The sequence below is a fragment of the Rhinolophus hipposideros genome (genome assembly GCF_964194185.1).
Source record: "Rhinolophus hipposideros genome assembly, chromosome: 13".
Classification (NCBI taxonomy): Eukaryota; Metazoa; Chordata; class Mammalia; order Chiroptera; family Rhinolophidae; genus Rhinolophus; species Rhinolophus hipposideros.
Window position 1 is genome coordinate 15,685,103 of NC_138059.1, and position 21,823 is coordinate 15,706,925.

The 21,823-nt window shown below is 37.6% G+C and overlaps 1 protein-coding gene across 6 annotated transcripts in view; it reads right to left on the bottom strand.

The window, feature by feature from the left end:
• Window positions 1-6,044: 6,044 nt before the first annotated feature.
• COLEC10 (collectin subfamily member 10) overlaps window positions 6,045-21,823 on the bottom strand; it is a 412,450-nt gene continuing 396,671 nt past the window's right edge. For all 6 annotated transcript variants that reach the window (XM_081071265.1, XM_081071267.1, XM_081071266.1 and 3 more), the window contains 3 exons: window positions 13,575-13,628; window positions 12,121-12,216; window positions 6,045-10,224 (listed from right to left, as the gene is read on the bottom strand). In XM_081071265.1, the coding sequence (XP_080927391.1) occupies window positions 9,833-10,224; window positions 12,121-12,216; window positions 13,575-13,628 (542 nt within the window). In that variant the 3' untranslated portion in view covers window positions 6,045-9,832. The remainder of the gene's footprint in view (window positions 10,225-12,120; window positions 12,217-13,574; window positions 13,629-21,823) is intronic.

Here is a 21,823-nt window from a genome sequence, read left to right on the forward strand (position 1 = left end):
AACTTCTCTTTATTGTCCTAGAAAGGTTGGAGACAGAAAGTTTAGCAGAGAGAAGGACACTGAAAAAGTAAAAGCAGAAATAGAAAGCAGAGGCCCAGTTCTCCCCAAGTGCATCAGTAAATCAAAGAGGCTGATTACACAGGTGATGGGGCCAGTGGCAAAAACCCCAATTGTCACCATGCATCTTTAAGGAAAATGTATTGATTAAACATGAGATTTTCTGAGGTAAGCCCTAGAAGAACTGGGTTTTGAATATGATCAAATATCACGAAGTCCCAAAGATTTAATGCGGGGCGACATCTGAAGTCCAGTGGATGGCCCAGGTTCTTCTGCTGTCTGCCACTGAATAGAGTTTGTCCACATTATCCTTTACCAGAAGCTGCAGTTCCATCCAAGGTCTTCCAGTAGGAGCATGATGAGAAGTGCTTGAGACCAAAGATAGACAGTATACCGGTAAAAATGGCTTTCTTCCAGGACAAATATTTCCAGGAGCTGGGACACCAGTTAGGGCATCCGTTTTCTGGTTTTGGTGAGTTCAGGTGGACTTTATTGAACTTGATGGGAAGAAGATCCACTAGATCAAAGGTTTAACCTTATATTTCTTGTGGCCATTGAGCACATAAACCTAAATGAGAGTGGGTTTACATCTAGTGATCTTTGCACAAAATAAAATTGCCTTCTACCCTTCCTCATTGGGTGTCAATGGAAAAAGCCATGTTTAGAGTGAAGGAAATTAAGACCTATAATCCCAATAGATACATGGTAATTATTCTTCTGCAAAGGGTGAGATTATTTCTCGACTATGGCTAGAAATTCCAAGGGAATAATAGGACATAAGGATTATGTTAAATGCAAAGCTATTTCAGAATCTCAAGCATGCAAATTATTTGGGAGTAATTGCTGACAATTTGACAGTAAAGATTTCCAGTATAAGGAGTTTGCAGACCAGGACCCAGATGTCATGTAATTTCTGTCCATATGAAACTGAGGGTTTGTTTGTGGTGATCAGAGTAACACCTCCTTTACTCATGTATAATTTCACCCTGCAAATATTATCTTCATAATTCATAAAAGCATGAATCAGCAAGGTCAGGAAGTTAGGGCATACTGAGCTACTGAATTTTTGAAAATGTAAGAATGTTTTAAAAGAGAAGCAGCAGAATAATGCCCAATCCCATCATCAATAAAATAGATTATCTGAGGAAAGAAGAACTGAGGTAGTATTTCTTTTGTACTTTCAAAGGTGGAGACGCAAACATATATACAGAAGGTACCACAAAAATGTATACACAATTTAAGAAAAGAGAAAACTGTATTAAAATTGTAATGCTCAATATATACCGATAACAAAAGATGAATACAAGTCACATTTGAATTTTGGAATTACAAGAGGTGCTCAAAGTGGTTACCATCAGTTTAATTTTCATACAGTGTTTTCCTTTCTTAAAATATGTATACATTTTTTGGCACCCTCTGTATTTATCCCAAGCCTTGTTCTTTTCATGAGATCTCTGTATGCAAGGGTGTTTAGTGTCAGGAAACCCAGAAGAAATACTTTCAAGCTTCTTTAAAAAGTGTGCTTTTTGACACTTGATTCCAGTGTCTCAAAATGTATTTTTGGATATGTCAGCAGATCTCTTCTTTCTTAAATGTAGAGACCAAAATGGGAAATCGCTCCCTTTGTCCACTCTATTCTTGTAAGTTCTAAGGTCCTTTAGGACAAGAACAATGTCCCTATTTTGTGGAAGGGAGAACGTTGGTGCTTTTAAAGATCAATATAAAAATCCCCCATCCATCCTGGAGGTTGAGTCCCTGAAAAGTATCAAGGGCAGCAAAATAAAAGATAAGATCATAAAAACAAGGGATATGGGGAAAAACATTTTAAAACATAAACATTTCCAAAATTCACCCACTTCTGAAACACATCTGGTTCTCCTGGTAAGCTTTCCCCAGAATCACCTTCTCCAACTTGATTCAGGAAATATCCAAGTGACATTGCTATTAGAGAAGAGTCTCCCACAATTCCTTCTTATGTCAGCCATACGTCTTAGTAAAAATATTCACCTAGACTTTTTGGGTTTAAATGGAATGTTTTGCAATTCTGTCTTCCCTTTCTTTATTTTCTCAAGACTTGGAAAATGCTTCTGTGCCTTTCTGGGCTTTGTACACATCATGACAGAGCTTATGAGAACTCTGCCCTGGAACTGACATTCCATCACTATATTGAGGGCTGGATTGTAGCCAGTCCTTATCTTCATTCCCTCATCCAAAGGCCCATCAACGAGGTTTACCCAGTAAGGCTTAACTATTGATAAATTAGTCTGTTTAAGGGTTCTGAAGTGAAAAATGCATATGTCAAAGGGTGATATAGCTTTAAAATTATATGGACCCACATTAATTTGCATTATCTCCCAACTGCAGATGCCAACAGGGTGATTAATGTGGGGTTACTGTACTCACATTTTAATAAATTATAAAATGTCTGACTCATTTCCCTCCCCTTCCTCCTACCTGTCCTTATTTTATTATGAAAGTGACAATCTATGGCAAATCTGGGTTTCACTGACTATCAGGTGTAGGTCACCAGGAAAAATTAAGGTAAGGGAACATTTACCAGGAGTCAGTGCTCACTCAGGGACAACCACAAGCATATATTCTATCTTGTGAGGAAAAAGCGTGGGTAAGAATACACATGATGAGAACTTTTTGTTCCCATCGCAATGAGTCAGCCCAAATGGATGGATGTGGAAATGTATTTAAAGAGATGAATCAGTGTTGCTCTTCAAGGAAGGATGATGTGCTATTTTTACAAGAAAAAAAAAAAAAAAAAAGAAAAGAGAAAAGAAAAAAAATCCCGTTGTCCAGCTTATTTCAGTCGATCTTAGAAGAGCTGTTCTGTTGAAGAGGAAGGAGGTATAAAAATAGAATAGGTTTATGGATTCCATCCCTGACAACGGATTAAATCTTGGGCCTCCGTGTGGGAGGCTTGATGTCAGTGAGTCTGGGAGGAGTTCTGCCCACAAAGCTGGAAACCTGATCTCTCTTCTTTCCCATTGGGTCTCCAGCTCTGATCATGCTGCCACTTCACGCATATTAAATGCTTCCTAAGTATATTTGATGCATTAATGAGTTAATGAACTCTCCAGTCCACCTAAACCAGTCGAAGGCTTCACATACATGGACTCCGATTTTGACTTCATTCTCCCACAGGAGCTGGACACCTGCCCTGAGCCCTCTCATTGGGGCCTTGCCAAACCCTCTACCTCTTAACAGCCTCCTCCCCTGGGGGCTGAACGCTTTTCACCAGGTACCCCTCCTAATAAAAACATTATTAACGATTGAGATGCCCCACATGACTTTCAATACTATTCATATTCTACATCTGTGTCTCTCATGATTTTACCAATTCAAACTTTGAATTCAATGGATGTGGGACATACCACCTCAGTTTAGAGAAATGTATAAAATTGGATAGCCACCTTAGTAACGAGTCTTGTGAAGAGGACAGTGTTCCCTGATCATCTGCACTTTCATTAAGAGCCTGCCCCAGCTTGTCTCAGGGCCAGACCGCTCAGACAATGGGTGGAAATTAGAAAGAAACTTACTATAAGGAAAAATGTTCTAAAGAGGTTAGAAAATTACCAGCAACATTCAGTGATGGACAGCATGACCATCTGTACGAGTGCAATAAAAGAAAATCCAACATTCATAAAAAGGATTTTATATATATGGTACCTGTGGCGAATGACTCCTTTCCTTTAATCTCCATTCAAAAGGACGACTTGTTCCCCCTCTCAGCTTTTAAGGAACTTAGCTGGACTGACAAAGGCCTCGTGATCTCATGAAAATACAAGTCAATGATTATATTAAGTTTTTAAAAATAGTAACTTTTTATGTGATAAACACAGGTTCAGATGAACTGCATCTTAGAAAAAGTATAGATGGTTTCAGAACCAATCATATTCAGTTATGAAGCTCAGCTCTAATTCATATCAGCAGCACAACTTTTGCCGGACTTATTAACTGCCCTGAAGATGAAAATTTTATCTAGAAATGAGGATTTAAAGTTACCTTTCCACATATACACACACAGATGCACACACATATACATAGCATAAACATATAAGTGTATCTACGTATATATAGTATATATACTGTATACATACACATTTTTAATTATTTTTTCAGTTGCAGTTGACATTGAATATTATTTTATTTTAGTTTCAGGTGTATAGCATAGTGGTTAGACATTTATATAATTTACGCAGTGATCCTTCCGATTAGTCTGGTACCCACCTGATACCGTACATAGTTACTGCAACATTACTGACTATATTCCCTATGCTGTGCTTTACATCCCTGTGACTATTTTGTAACTACCAATTTGTATTTCTTAATCCCTTCACTGTTTTCACCCAGCCCCCAACTCCTCACCAACCTAGCAACCATTAGTTTGTTCTCTGTAGCTCTGAGTCTGTCTCTGTTTTGTTTGTTCATTCATTTGGTTTTTAGATTCCACATGTAAGTGAAATCATATGGCATTGTCTTTCTCTGTCTGACTTATTCCACTTAGTGTAATACCCTTAGGTCCATCCATGTTGTTGCAAATGGTACCATTTCATTCTTTTTTAAGGCCGAGTAATATTCCATTGCATATATGTACCCCATCTTCTTTACCCAGTCATCTATTGAGGGGTACTTGGATTGCTTCCATATCTTGGCTATTGTAAATAGCACTGCAGTAAATATAGCGGCAAATATATCTTTTCAAATTAGTATTTTGGATTTCTTCAGATAAATACACAGAAGTGGAATTGCTGGGTCATAAAAATAAATTTTTAATTTTTTGAAGAACTTCCGGACTGTTTTCCATAGTGGCTGCACCAAGTTGCAATCCCCTCAACAGTGCATGAGGGTTCCCTTTTCTCTGCATTCTCGCCAACACTTGTCGTTTGTTGATTGATTGATTATAGCCATCCTGACGGGTGGGAGGTGATATCTCATCGTGGTTTTAATTTGCATTTCTCTGATGATTAGTGATGTTGAGCATCTTTTGAAGTCTATCTGTATGTCGTCTTTGGAGAAATGCCTATTCAGGTCCTCTGCCTATTTTTTTTTTTTTTTTTTAAATTAATTTTATTGGGGTGACAATTGTTAGTAAATTTACATAGATTTCAGGTGTACAATTCTGTATTACATCGTCTATAAATCCCATTGTGTGTTCACCACCCAGAGTCAGTTCTCCTTCCATCACCATATATTTGATCCCCCTTACCCTCATCACCCTCCCCCCACCCCCTTACCCTCTGGTAACCACTAAATTATTGTCTGTGTCTATGAGTTTTTGTTTCTCATTTGTTTGTCTTGTTCTTATGAATTTGACTCCAAAGGCAATGGAAGTAAAAACTAAAATAAACAAATGGGATTATATGAAACTGAAAAGCTTCTGCACAGCAAAAGAAACTATTGACAAAATAATGAGGCAACCAACTGAATGGGAGAAGATTTTCGCAAACAGTTCCTCTGCCTATTTTTTAATTGGACTTTTTAAAATATTTTTTTGGTGTTGCGTTGCGTGAGTTCTTTATCAATTTTGGATATTAACCCCTTATTAAATGTATCACCGGTGAGTATCTTCCCCATTGAGTAGGTTGTCTTTCCATTTTATTGATGGTTTCCTTTGTTGTGCAAAAACTTTTTAGTTTGATGTAGTACCATTTGTTTAGTTTTCTTTTGTTTCCCTTGCCTGAGGAGATATATCAAAAAAAAGAAATATTACTAAGAACAATGTCAGAGAGTTTACTGCCTATCTTTTCTTCTAGTTTTACAGTTGCAAGTCTTACGTTTAAGTATTTAACCCATTTTGAGTTTGTTCTTTTTTTTTTCTCTTCTTTTTTTCTTGTGTATGGTGTAAGACGGTAGTCTAGTTTCATTCTTGGCACATATCTACCCAGTTTTTCCAGCACCATTTATTGAATAGACTACCTTTACCCCATTGTATATTCTTGCCCCCTTTATCATAGATTGACGTTACATAGATAAATAACGTTACAGATGAGGGTTTATTTCTCAGCTTTCTATTCTTACATATATTTTTTTCCTTAAGTAATTTTTCACATGTCTTAAAATATGGCTTGTATCTTTTCAACATGTTGCTGGTAGCGATGGCTGTTTTTACTGTATCCATATAACATACCTGGCCTCATTGTATATTATCTTCTTTAATTGTCATAGCACTCTGTGAGGAGGAACTATACAAATGAGGAAACCAAGGCTTAGAGTATGGAAAATATTTCCCTAATAGGGCAGTGAGTGGCACAGTTGGCATTGAAATTCAAGGTAGCCATGACACGAGGTCTAGATTTTTAATTTCAAAGTAATACACTCAACTGTGTTACCCTGTATGGCATCCAACCATGATTCTCTCACCACAGATAATACCTGTAAACATTTTGTTTCAATCTGTTGATGATGCAGTGGGTTCTACTTTCAGTTAACGTTTCCTATTCCACAGATGTCGTATTTTCTCAAGGCACGCAATCAAGAGAGCAGAAAATTAATTGGCTCATAATCAAAGCAGCTCATATTTGGATATCACAGACCTAAGCAGGACAAAACACATTTTTTCAATGCCAGCCATTTTTGTGGGCGAGTGGTCCAAAATGTAATTAATTCTGATTATATCTCTGTCAACACAAGCTGTACGCCTTTCTAGAGTCTTTGAGCAATTGTCCGGACATAAGGTATTTCCTCTTGCCTGGTTATAGAATACATTGCTTTGATAAGGCACTGTTGTGAGATTGTGAATAAATCATTAAATTTTCTTCCCCTGAAACCTTTATGTCATCCTTGGGAAGTGTCCAGATATGTTTCTGAAGAGTTGAGTATAAAATTTTGAGACTAAAATTGATTTTAAATGCTAATTATTTAAGGGAATTTTCTAGTGAATTCTTTTATGGGGCAAAGAATCACGCGGTCATTCGTATTTGGGGCAAATTTTGATTTTCATATACCTGCTTTGCTCTCCCTCTATGTGTAGTTATGTTCAAAATTGTAGTGACATTCTACTAAGTCACCTCTTCAACACTAATGCCATGTACAGACATTCGTGGATGCCGAAATAAAACCAGTGAACACCGTATTTATAAGGCAAGTTTCTGAATCCTCAGTATCTCTGTTAATCGATCCTAATCTTTACCTTTGGAAAGTAAAAAAGAGACATTATTTGGGCCTCTGCTATAACGAGGGAATTGTGTATGAACTTCCATTCAATATAAGAGCAATAAACAGAGGTTGGAGAGAATACTGGCTTGGCAGTTTCGATCAGCAGGCTGGCGGGCTGGCGTCCTGCTTTTCTCTCAAATGACTTGATTTTGGTCAATTGTTTAGCTTCCTTGGACCTCAATATTCTCGTCGAGAAAATGGTGGTAAAACTATCTGCCATTCACACTTCATAGAGTTTATCAAGATCACATGAGAAAATGATATGTGAAGGTATTTCTTTTGGAAAGCACAAAGTAAGTTTCATAATCTAATTAAGAGTGTGGTGCCTTCAAAATTTCTTCCGAGCAAGGTTGTAGGATGAACCCTATTCTTGGAAGCTCTGTCATCTCCTCTTGGAAGCACTGGCAGCAAAGATGAGTCATGGAGAAAAATATTACTATAATGATCATCATAGAAATAATAATAACACTTATAATCCACACAATAATATTCATACATTGGGGTCTCAGAACAAATCAGAATATGGATCTCAGTAGAGACCATAGACAATGCTTATTGTCCATTCCTTCTCTCTTCTTTTCTTATCCTTCAAGTATTTCTAGATTCTTGTTCCTCATGCTCCTGGCTGGCATTCTACCCAAAGATACTACTTTTGAACTGGTGTCCTCTTTGTAATTGTTAATCAACTGCCTTGCCTTCAAAATAGCATATGCCGCTCAGAAGTCTGAATAAGTAGCTACGTAGATTATTTAACTTGATGAATGGCAAACAATGAACAAATTCCTGCATTGAGCTGACTGAATGAGGTATTGAGAGATTTTTACTTTGATGTCATTGCATCTTCATGTCATTCAGTGTGGTTAGAACCTTCAGAACTTTCCCCAAGAGGTGAGAAATGGAAAGGTCACGATTTTGGCTAGCAGACTATTCTGCATGACTTAAAATTTGGGTTAAAAATTGATTAGACGCCAATGTTTAAAAATATAAAGATATCTTCCGAAGTTCCAGCTTTCTGATTATCCTGACATATCAAAACATGTATTGACATTGGGTCCTGGATGGCAAAATTAGCAGCCACTGAGGAGCAGCTGGTTCCATTAGATGGGCAAGCTGTTTTCAGTGTTCTAGGATCCCCACCTGTTCCGTTTCATTTATTTATGTCATCTGGATGGCCCATGTAGTACTTGAGTTTGTGACCCTCATTAAACTCACAGAAATACCTAATTAAATCCTATCTCATAACCAGTTAGTCATGGGTGAAATCATGAACAGATGGCTTAAGGTGAACATATGTTGTGGATCTGTTTCTCTAAGTTTATTAACCATTTTGCCAGCATTTTAAACAGTCTAATCATATGTCACAAACTATAACTGGAACAGCCGTTTAAAATGGGATAATCTACAGTTTTGTTGAACTGTTTATTTTTAAATTCCAAATGGAAGCTGCTTAGAGATTTGGTCTGTAGTTCAAAGTAGAATTTCACCCGCTTGGTAAATATGAGTCCTAGGCATGTTCCAAACTCCACTCCTGACACATTCCTGTGATGTCAGAGTGCTAGAAAGGGCATCTCTGGTATGGGGTTCTTACAACATACAGTTATGGAGAGTACGGAGAGTGAAGTGTCTCCCAGGAAATGTAACCATGAGTGATATGTTGGTAGCACCTTGAAGCTTCTAGAATTTTCTGAAGGCTTCACAAACCCCGTCCCTCATTCCCCAAGCCTAAGGGAGGAAAATTGATATGGGTGAACCTAAGATAAGGAAAAGTGGAGCCATATGAATAGCAGGGGGCAATTTAGCAGGAGAATTGTAAGTAATATTATTTTGGAACAAACCCTATCTTTTTCTTTTTAATTTCTAAAGTTCCCTTCTCCACAAATCGAACAGCTAAATATCGGGGGGCCTGAGATTAAGTTGTGGGCCTACAGAAAGCAGGCCAAGGTAACCACTTGTTCTTCACTGAAGATTATAGATTAGAAACACAAGAGGAGTCTATGTAATTCTATATGGTCTGGAATAGGTCAATGGGCTAGAAGTTCCTCTTGGAGAGGCTGGGGTTGAAGTGTCTCTATGTTTGTGAGAACGAGAGGACCTTGCAAGTGTGACTATGGCTATCATGGGTGACTGGTCAAAGAACTGGGGATCTTGGATTCAAAGACAGATAATATCACGACATTTCTAACAGAAGGCCATCCTGTATGTCTGACTTTGGCTGAGGGCAGGGTATCCTAATCATCACCAACCAACTGTCCAATTACCCACTGGGCTGGATGGGGAGTGGTTTAGGGCTCTAGGGAGAGGAGGCAGAGCAAATGCCAGGAGAACATTTTATTTGAGACACAGACAACCACCTCCCACACAACTAGTAACTCAAACTCTCTCTCAGGACCCCTGTAACTTGGTGAGCTATTGGCTCAGTAATAAACCATGCATGAAAATGTTCAAAATCGACACAGGCAAGCATGGCGACAGAGATTCCAAACCTCAGTTTAGCATTTCCCACTTATCCTGAGTCAGAACAAATTTAGTGTAACTAGAAAGAAAAGGATGGATAAAAAGAACTGCAATGGTAGTCACAAGGAATTACAAATGTGTAGTATGAGGGGAGTTACTTTTTCTTCTTGACAAACTCACAGACAAAGTACATGGTAAGATGGCACTCTGTGTCATTCCATCGGCCTGAGCTCAGCATTTCCACACAGTCCTTGTGACCGTAGGGGTCGCTGGGCTCTCCCTCCTTCCAGTTGCTGTAGTTCTGCAGTGGGGTGTTGTCTGTGAACACATACTGCCCCTCCCTCTCAAGGTCATTCACCCCGATGAAGACCCGGAAGAAGCCACTCTTGGCGACATAATCAGCGATGAGTGTGTTGGCGGCCTCGTCCTTTGGCATGGCGAGCATTCCACCCCGGATCCGACAGTGGGTCAGGGATTCCCTGTAGTTCTTTTCCTCCTGTACGATGTAGTAGAATTTCTCTTCAGTTTCCCTAATTCCTGCTATGACTTTGCAGAGAGGGAAAGAAGAGTATGATTATGTGTTTCAAAAAGAGAAAAGGCAAAGTATATTTTATTACTTCTATTTTTTGTCAGATTTAAATTCATGTATTCCACATTTAGTAATAATTTCACAAGGCCATATTATGAGGTAAGTACTGCTTTAATATTCTCTAGTTATCAAAATGGAGAACAAATTCCTACCATTTGTCCTTCCTGCCATTCCTCTTTAACTTCCCACACAACTTTGAAGCAGAGAGTTATTTTGACAAAGACTCATTATAAATATGAACTGCCACCCAGCTCATCTCAGACTATTTTTCCCATCCTAGCTTATGCTTTTGTCATACTTCCAGTCCCATGAACATGGCCTTCTCTTTTCCACATCATACCTTTTGTGCGTGGAAATTCTTCTCACTGCTTCTCTACCTGGCACACTCCTATTCATCTTTTAGATCTCAGTGGGAGAGTTTTCTCCTATAGGAGTCTTTCCAATGCTGAACAGACATCAGAGACTCTTGTCCCCTATGTTACCATGGCTTCTTACACTTCATAGCACTCAACATATCCTCGTCTAATTGTATATCTCTTCTACTAAATGGCGAGCATCTTGAGGACAGTGACCATGTCTTTGTCACTCTGTATCCCCGATGGGTTTAACACTGCAAGGGATGATAAAAGCTTATTGAACTGATAGGGGAATAATTCAGAAGTTTTCTCACTTGGTGCCTGGGCTGTGAACATGTGCGTCAATTGAAATTGTCTATACTTCACTCCGGGTACATGAAGTAGACTGAGCTACCAAGTACACTTCAAGACAGCCCTGGGGACTCAGAATAACCATGAGCTCATAATATGGTACACATGTTGTAGGCTTCTGGGTGTCTACATATATTATACTTTTTAGGGTTCATAAATTAAAATTCACCAGGAAATATGTGACCACTCAAATGTTAAGAACTATTGCTCTGTGTTGAAGCTCTGGGGTCTGGTTTAATTCTTGCAAGCCCAAGTCATGCCAGAGATAGCATCTTGTGTGCAGGTTATAACCAGAACTATAATTAGGGCACTTAGTTAATATCAAGCATTTCCTGGGCTTCTAGTAGTACAAAATGAAGATGAACACAAGATGGCATCTGTGAGCTTCCAATAACATACAACAAATATAGAGCTGCATTGTGATAAATGCAAGTACAACAAAATGGAACCAATTGTAACAGTAACTACAGCAGTTCCCTCATTCATACTGTCTCGGAAGAGAACACGTAAACCCCACTTCAAGCACTTTCCTCTTAACTATAACGGGGAGATAGACAAGGGATAACACAAATCGAAAGTTGCAAAATTGAGAGAAACACATAATGTCCCTATTGATATGGACTGAGGGTACAGGAATCAGTGACACCTGTAATTCAAATACCCGTTCCACACAGTTCACTGGCTCTGTGTCGATGCATAAGGCAATCTCGCTAAGCTTCGCTTTGATCATAGCACCTACATCATCATTATTATTATTATTCCCAGTACTCAAGAAAGTAGCTATTGTTTTCATTTATTACTTCTATTTTTTGAGATGCTCACTCTGACTCTTTCGGTCCCTTTTTATTCTTAAAGCAGGGCTTGCCAAACTCTGCCCTTTTCACCATTCATTCCCCTCTCTCCAGAGTGTAACTTTTTCTACACACAGTCAGTGCAACATGTATGAATGCATGCAATGGACCTGAAGTGTCCTGGAGTCGGAGTGGATAATTAGCGTTTTGAGAGACTTTTATACTGGTGACACTGTCCCATGCTTTGCCCTCCCCTATGTGAGGAGGTATTTCCGGCTAGGAATATTGGAATTGGAATGTTGAAGGACACTAAATCGATACATAAATAGCACAAAGCAAAAGAGAATATATTCACCGTTCTTGACGAACTTCATAGATGTCTTGAGACGAGCAACACTAATATCCAGTTGCCCAACAACTTTTCGGTATCTCCCACAATCACAGACAGTACCTTTTCAATGACAAAAACTGTGAATTCAGGTTGAAAACACACACAGAAAGGAGCCCTTGCTTTCTTCCCAATGCTTTCTATATTATTCTAGTCTGGCTGTGTCTCCCTGTGAGTGGCTCTATTTGTAATTTTTCGTTTAAAACAAAGTTACTAATTTACATTGTCGGTAGGAATTCAGAGAATGTCTTTTAAAATATTTTAAATGACTTAAAACAGTACTAAGCCATATTTTTAAGAAAGAAGAGTAAATATGACAAACCACTGCAATGGTATTGAGGACCATTTGGCATTTTTGTTGAGCGCAGGATGTGATCTCAGACTAAAATCTTTACAGCTTTAAGACATGTTTCTAGCCAGTCTTCTCTTCTGTTAGTGCAGCGGTCACTGGCTCACACAACTTTCCCAGGACAGGACAAACCTTTCATGGTGAAATCAAATGTTAATTCTGATGATTCGTTTGGAGTGTCCTTGAATGTTGAAAGACTAAGTTTAAACCTTGGTCATAGATCCAACTCACAATCTCAAGAGCCAGTTATTCTATTTATGGGTTAACTATGATTTTAATTCCTGCCATTCATTCCCTTTTTATTCCTTTACCTTTTCGACTACCAACTGATACTGTCACAGAGACGGAACTGTAAGGAAAATGATGTGAAATTGAAATGATTCTGTTCTTTCTACTTAATGGATGCTTTGTGTAAACATTTTCTGTTTGGTTTTTTTCTTAGGTAGTTGAAAAGTAAAGGAAGTTTACTAGCCAAAGGGAGACAAATGTGGCTTTATGCCTCTATATTCTCAGTTAAATATAAGGAATTTAAAACAGTTCTTTGAATTAGTGTTTACTATATTCCTGTAGATAGAAACAAGTGAAGCCCCCCAAAACAATTTTCTTTCTTTGCCTCCAGCACTGGAGATAAAACTCTCTTTCGGTACTTGGGAAGACTCTCCCTGGTCCCTGAAGGAATGTTCTGTAACCATGGGGACTTTCTGGAACCGGCCAGTTTGCTTCTGACAAAGGACTGGCCAGGCTTAGGTTGAGATGCTGGTGGAAGGTAAGGCATGCTGACACAGTCCTGTTGCTGTGGATTTTCCTCCTGGTTGAAGAGAGTGAGGGCTGAGTTTACTTCCTCACAGAAAGTATGACGGAGATGGAATGTGCCATCATCCCCTTCCCCAGAGCTTGAAAAGTCACCAGCAAATACTGAGGAAACTTCCCTTCCCTCTACCCTGAGAAAAATAAATTTAAGCACATCGAAAAGGTTCTTGCTTTTTCATTAAAAAAAAAAAAAGGATCAATTTTTGAGATGAATACCTTTAGAGTCATGCCAGAAATTAAGGAGAACAATTAGGAACCATACCCGCTTTGCCTTTTCCTCCAGGAATCCCGGGCAAACCCTTTTCCCCTTTGTCTCCTGAATAAAAATAATACCCACAAAAAGAACAATTACATAAATTGGGGAATCATTTCAGACAGACAATATCTTAGACAGCTAAAATCAGAGGACACAGATTTTAAATTTCATTTGCAATATCTCTAACTAATACAACATGGTTTTACATAAATAATTTAATTTTGGGTTGGCTGCACAGCTACTCAAACAAGTCATAAATGATTTAAATCGAATGTAAAATTTCAGTAGGAAGAAACATTTTAATTTGTGTCACTTACCTTAATAACATGTGTTTATAATGTGGCCTTCTGAGCAAGGCTAATACAATTCTCAGCATGTTTTTTTTTAAATTTTAAAAGTACCATTATTTGTACATATGAGTATGGATCAACGGATCAATGTTGCAGTGCTTGTGTATTTATTATGCACCCACATTTTTTCATGTGGCGTTTTCCTTAGATTTTCAAAAAGATGTATTGTGCATTTTCAATGTAATTCAACAAATATTTACTATTTACTTCCTCTATGCAAGACAAAAGGCTTGGTACTTTGAGAGGTTATAAAAAGAGACAGGATAAAACTTCTGACTTGAAAGCATTGACTCATTTTTAGAAGAGATGTGAGGTTTGCAAAAATCTGTAATATAAAGTCGTGTCAGATATATTATACTGAAATATCAACCTTGATAATTTTCCCTTCTGCTTCTTTGTATGTGACCATTCTCTCATTCAGTGAGAAGCATAATAATTCTCAGAGAATCAGAATTATTAAAGGAGAGAGAAAAAGAAATGTTGATTTTTTTTTAAAGCTTCAAAATACACTCTTGAAGTCCATTCTGATTTATAAGAGAAAATGTTTGGCTGAAGTTCTTGAGAATCAAAGAAGAAGTAGAATAGTGGATGCTTTAATGGTGAGCTGCAAACAGTAAAAGAAAGAACTCAGGAAGGATAAATACAGGCTGGAGTTTACCTGGGCTAGAAAAGCATATGTGGCGTACCCTAGTAGGAGTTTGGCGTGGCCAGGAATTGGGTACATGACCTGAGGGGGGCAGTGTGAGGGGGAACAGTCAGCATTGAGGTTCTACCTAACCCCATCCTTTACCACCAACAGGGAAAAAACTGGGAGCCTCTCCAAAGCCCATAGGGTGTCCTATGTTGCCTGCCCATTAGCTAGTATCTTCATCACTGTCTGCTGAGTGTTTTTTAAGAAAGTTTTAAAAGTATATTTTATTTAACTCAATATATCTACCATATTGTCATTTCAACAACTAATCAATATAAAAAATATTAATGGGACATTTTCCATTCCTTTTCTGGTATTAGGTCTCCAGAATTTGATATATATTTGACACTGACAGCCCGTCTCAGTTTGGACTAGCCATATTTCAAGGACTCCAAAATCACATGTCACTAGTAACTGTGGCATTGGACAGTTTTGCTGAGAGCTTTTTATTAAGAGTCCCATACGTATTGACTGTTGATCATCCAGAAGGGCGTGCCTGCCCGGGTCCCAAGGATTTGCTGAGCCTTTCCAAATTGACCCAGGTAATGTCAGACATTCACGAGCTCCCCAAACAGAAGGAGAGGGTCTTCGAAAGCCAGAATGCAGTTTAAGTATGTTAGGGGACATCTCAGATCTTATACTTGGAGGAAATGAGGCAATGGTGAAAACTATGACAATAGAATGCTATAAATATTGTAAGAAAAACCTTGAATAGAGGTAATGTACTCTGGGAAGGAGCTAGAAGAGATAGTGCTTTAGAAAGAAGGATGAAGGAAGGCTTTCCTGTGGAGGTAATGTTTGACCTTGGTTATGAAAACTTTAGCAGATGACGAAAGCAGCAAGGTAAGAGATAATGTACAGCAGAGGTAAAGTTGGGACAAAAAGCATGGAAATACACTGAATACCCTGATAAGAACAATTGAACTACTCACACCTAAGTTGTGTCCTGCAAATTCCTCATCCCTTATATGTAAATGGAAAAAAGATAACAATAGATTTTGAGAATACATTAGTGAAAGAAATGGAATATAGATTTTTTTTTCTTCATGCTAATCATTTGCCAAGTACTGTTCTGGATACTTTAAAGATATTAACGTAATATCATAGTATCATAGTATTAAATCCAAGGGGCTAGGTACAATCATTCTTTATTCTATCATCAAAGAAATTGAGGATCCAAGAAGCAAAATAAGTTGCTCAAGGACATCCAGCAATTCAATGGCACTCTTGATACTGAAACCCAATCATTCTGATGTCCCAATTCATGGTGCTTCCAAAGGAGTTAACCAATGATTTGATGGAGAAAAAAATGTTATTGACAACTGTTATTGACGTTGAAAGGAATACCTGTCCTTATCACCACTAAACCCTAAATGGACTTAAAAGATCATATGAATATAGTTTAGTATTTTTAATTATTTTAAAACAGTGTATTTCTTTATATATAAATCCTTTCAATTTAACATGAGCTCGTCTGAAAATTGATTCTAGTTTTGCTGTGATCCTGGTTCTGGGCTAAGTCCAATGATAAATATAAAAGAAGCATAAATAGAATACTTGCTTTGGGAAAATGATGGGTTTTTGAGGAAAACAAAGCACACATAAGGGGTCAAGGACATGGGACACAATCATGTTTTAACAGAGTAAAATAAAGAAAATGCCGGGTAGGTATTTGGAAAAGGCAACGATGGTTGTGGATCTGAGTAAGAGATTTCAGCAAAGCAATCCCTGTAGCCTTTAGCTGGATCTTAATAGCGTGGGAAACAGATTCTTGAATTGACAATTAGCTGTTGTCTTTTTTAAAAAATCTGACACGATGTAAGGCCTGTTACCACTTCTCAGTATGCTGAGACGAATATTTTTTCCTTTTTTACAGATGGAAAAAAGTCCAAGCAGTGTGGTAGAGCGAAAGACTATGGAAATCTGAAAAGTCAGGACTTGAATCCTGGCTCTGTTACTTACTAGCTAAACATGAACGGTGACTTAATTTCTTTAAGTCTCCATGTCTTCACTTTTAAAGTGGAAATAATAGTTCTTAAAATCCTAAGATCATAGGAGGATACAGTAGATAATGTCATGTTGTCATGGAATTATCTGTATACTTAACTCATAGAGGATGAGCAACCAATGTTAGTTTCCACCTCCTAAATCAAGTTACGATAAAGGAAAATATACCAAGTACTGAGCAAGTTGATGGAGAATGTGAGTTTATAATGTCTATTTCCTCCAAACAAATTCTGGTTTAAAGCTATACACAAAAGCTTATCTTGGCCCACGAGTAGGAACATGTTTGTCATAACTGTCTTAAGGTTGAAGAATTAGAGGTTGCATGTAAACAAACAAATAAACAAAAAACATGATGCTTTCACTGTAAAAGGATTACTGGCTTAAGTAAAAACATTTATTGTGCTATGAGATTGAATTTACCTATACTAAATTATTCTTTCTTACTTGTAAAATGAAATCTTGACATCCAGAAATCTACCTTGTCCACGCAAGTGACAGCATTAAGGTCAGTCCAAAAAGTTGAGATTAATCTGAGTCACTGGAAAATTTAGAAGGGCCATTGACAAAATGAGAACAATAAATTTCAGAGTACAGATTAAAAATGAAATTAATCCAGGTGAGCCAGATCACTGAACCTCCATTTTTTTGAAATTCCAGGACATGCTCATAAATTTTGATGGCATGTCTCTGGAGGAGAAAGAAATCTTAGTCAAAGGTAGAAATTGATGATAAGGGAAAGTGGTGCTTAAAGAAATAAAGAGTAGGAAAGAGGGCTACATCATAGGAAATAATATACTTACTATTCATTTTTTTCATCCTCAATGCAACAAACATTTAGAACGTTTCTATTATATAATAGGCATTGGGATAAAATGATAAAAAGTAGGATACCCACATACAGCTTATATTTATTTAAGCAAATAGACTCAAAATCTTTTTTATTGACTTGTTCCCTTTTAGAAGTTCACAGTCTGTAGGGTGAAACAGACAAGCTAATAAGCCATGACAATGAGTAAATTAACAGAGATAGGCAGTAGGTGTGTATGTACCTGAGTGTGAATGAGGAATTGTCCTGAAGAAGTTAAGGTTAGTTTACTTTATCATTGCCACACTTACTTTTCCAATATTTGTGGAAGTTCATCCTCTCTGAGGCTGAGAAAGTCATACCATATTTCCCCAAAAATAAGACCTAGCTGGACAATCAGCTCTACTGCGTCTTTTGATACGAAAGTTAATATAAGACCCATATTATGTTATGTCATGTCATGTCATGTCATGTCATGTCATGTTATGTTATGTTATGTTATGTTATGTTATGTTATATTACCAGGTCTTATATTGTAGTAAAGTAAGACTGGGTATTATATTAATTTTTGCTCCAAAAGATGCATTAGAGCTGATTGTCCGGCTGGGTCTTATTTTCGGGGAAACACGGTACTAAATCTCTTGACCCTTCCTTGTCTCTGTGTCACCACCCTCCCACGTTACCTACTGTTATTCTACGGAAGGATTAAGACTTGGCTCAAGATCATTACTTCCAACTGTCCTAGTTGGAGCCTCATCTAGATTTGACACATTGAAAATGTAACATCTCGGATTGTGTTCAGGGCAGTGACTTATCCTCCCCGTTCACTTCTGCCTATTCCAGGGCAATACTTGGAATCTTAACTTCATCTACCATGGCTGCACCTCAGAAATCTTGAAGTCCAACACCCCACTTTTTGGCTACTTTTCCATCCCTTTAATCAATTGTTCAATGAAGCTAATGCAGCCAGGAGCACATGCATGATGAACTTTATCTGAAGTTTATACAATTTGAGGAGCCCTCTTTAAGAAAAATAATACCAAATTACAAATGGAAAAGCGTTTGTGAAAATAAATACTTATCATAAGAAAAGAAATAAAAACAAACCACTACATTTTCAAAGTAGACAAATACATTACAAAATTCGCTAAACAGCGTACCATTTTAATTATGGGCTGCATATATTCGACTGTGTTCATGAATATCCAATTGGCTTAGCACTATTTATTGATAGGCTCATCATTTTCCATTGCAAAGCAATGTCAACTTTGCATAAATCAAGTTTGGGAGTCTGTTTCTGCATGCTCTAATCATTTCCATTGATCTATTTATCTCTGTACTAAATCAACACTATCTTCATAGTTGTAATTTTATAATAAATGTTTACATTCCGTGATTTAAGTTTTCCAACTTTGTTTTTCTTTTTCAAGATTGTCTTTGGGTATTATCGGTCCTTTTCATTTCCACGTAAATTTTGAATTGGCTTATTACATTTCAAGGGAACTGCTTCTGGGATGTTGACTGAGATAGCATTGACTCTATAGTTCCATTTAGGGAAAATTGACACGTTAACAATTTTGAGTCTTCCAATCATGAATGTAGTTTTACCTCTATTTCCTTAGATATTCCTTAATTTCTCTCATCATGTAGTATTTGTTGTAGAGGGCTTACACATCATTTGTTTTTTTGTGTGTTTTTTTTTTTGTGTGTGTGTGGTTTTTTTTTTGGCTATAGTCCTAGATATTTTATAATTTTGGTGCTATAACAAATGGCATATTTTTTATTTCATTTAAAAATTGTTTCTGGTATGTAGAAACAAAATTTATTTTTGTAAATTAAGCTGTCTAAAAAATTTAGCACTACCAACAGCTAATCTGTAGAGTCTTTTGTATTTTCTGGGCATGTGATCACGTCATCTGTAAATAATGACTCTTATTTCCTCATTTCCAATTGTTATGAGTCTTATCTCTTGTTCTTGCTTTTTGTGCTCTGGCTAGAAATTCTATAATGTTGATTAGAACTGGTGATGAGGGCTGCACTCATCTCATTCCCAATCTCAGGAGAGAAATGGTCAGTATTTCATTATTATGGTTTTTAAATAGTCTTTTGTTGTTGTTCATTTTCCTTTTCATATTAAATGTGTTTCCCTCTATTTCTAGTTTGCTAGGATTTTTTTTTAAAACATGAATGCGTATATGTTTCATTAAGTATTTTTCAGAATTTCTGAAGTTCTAACTGAAAATTTTCATTTTTTGAAATAAGGAAAGAGTGGCATTTTCCCAGGCCAGTCTTTTTCAGCAGATCTTGAATATTCAGTTTGAGCAACTTTCTGCTTCAGTCTCTTAGGGCTTCCTTTCTAATGAATTGGTGAATGACTTGAGAGGAAAAGTAGTGAGTACGGGATGTATGACTTACCCGAGAGTGGTCCCCTTCTCCAGTTTATGGACCTTAAAGTCTTATTCAATTTGGCAAGTCTTATTCAATTTGGCATTCCTCTATGACTGCAAACATGTTTTTTTGTGTTTTTTTGTTTGTTTGTTTGTTTTTGACTCAGCTATTCATTCTTAGCAGGATTAGTGCAGGAGAATCTCATGGCCTGTAGCAGAAATCTGAATTTTGCTTTTATTATTGATATTGTAAGATGTTTCTTTTCCCCTTACCATTTGTTGTTGATGATGAAGGTAAATTAAAAATACTGTCAAATTTAAGAATACTTCTGTAAAGTGTTTTTTATATATGAGCTGTTAGATTTGGAAAAATTTTCTACAGACCAGCTCTGGCTCTGTACATTTCAAACCTTGCTTCTTTTCCACAATCCACACATTTCTTGTGCTGGATGGCCCAGGACACAATCTTATGAAGAGCTGACCTCTGCCCCTGCACTTTTTCGTTATTACTTTGGATAGATCTGGACAGTAAATGGTAGGAGTATTTTTTGAAGCTATTCCCACATTGGAATTGTTAAGTGTACATGGAAGTAACTGCACACTACATAAACATATCCCATTAAGTGCAAATGAACTACTACCCCCACTCAAGTTCTTTTTATCTATTTCCCCAAATCCTTGTGTTTACTCCAAAACCACCTGATACAAGAAGTAAGATTAAGAGAAGGTGAAACAGAAGGAGACAGTAGTCTTGACCTGTGCATTCTCTGTGAGGAAAGTTATCACTTCAAGGACGCAAAAGTCAGTTCTTGAGAAGGGAAAAAATCTTACTCTTTTTAATATATAAATCATAAACATACACACAATACATAACAAGTATATCTAGCGCATGGGTGGTATTAGAATTTCATGGGGGGGCAATTAGGAAAAACATGTCTAAAAATGTGATAGGGGGCCAATATGTCTAAAAAGACTTCTTGGGATGGCAATAGTTTTTTAAAAATGTGGAGAGGCCCTATTTTAACCAGTTGAGGTTAAAATGCCTTACTTTCCAAATTTTACCAAGACACGTGCTCCTATTGCTAAGGCTCCTTCTTCTCGGTCTTGGAAGGGACCCATGCTTAAAGGTTCATTAGCTTCGTGGTAAATCAGGACCCATGTACTCTGAGGATACGTGAGCTCTTCCTCAGCTACGACAGTTTCAACCGCTGGTGAATAGACCTTAAGCTACCAGATCAAAGATTAGCATAGCAGTTTCTTTGTAGTGGCACTGCCCTCTGTCTCTGCTCTCCTAGGCAGGCCAAAGGAAATTTCTCAAAGGAATAAGTTGAAAAAGAGTAGGGAGTTGGAGAGCAGAAGTACTGAGCTACAGAATGCGAGGAGAGGGGCCATGGCCTCAGGTCAGACTGCATCTGTCAGCCTGCTTACAGGAAAACACTGCTAGTCACTATTAGGCACATATTTAATTATGCAGTGGCTCGAGCACCTATGGAAGGCCAGTGGGTACCACGAGCCTGCAGAATCCTGCTACCGATGGCGCTGAGTTACCCCTGGTCTGTACCTTTGCCCAAGTATCTCCTGCATCTCCCTCACACGCCTTTTCCCCAATTCCATAACCATGCTACTATCCTTCGAGATCTAGGTCAGTTCTTCTTATCAATCGTGTCTACTCGTCCGCAGGGTTGCTATAGCAGTCATATAGTTATTCAGTATCATAATTCTTTCTGAGAAAGTCCTATCTTCCTAAATAGTCGGTGAGTTTCTTGTATAAAAGTTTGATTCTCATTCAGTTTTGTATCTCCAAACCCAGTGGAACAATGCCTGTGGAAACTACTGAGTATCAGAAGCAATTAGAACCTATTACCACTGTAGGGCTTTATGATAGGATAGGGAGAGAGTGCTTAGGTAACAAAAAGGCAGCTACCTCTATTTTATAATAATGAAGCAGTAATGATGTCCAGGATCAGGATATGACTGAAACAAAAGGATACACCTATGTCTATTTCAAGTTCCTG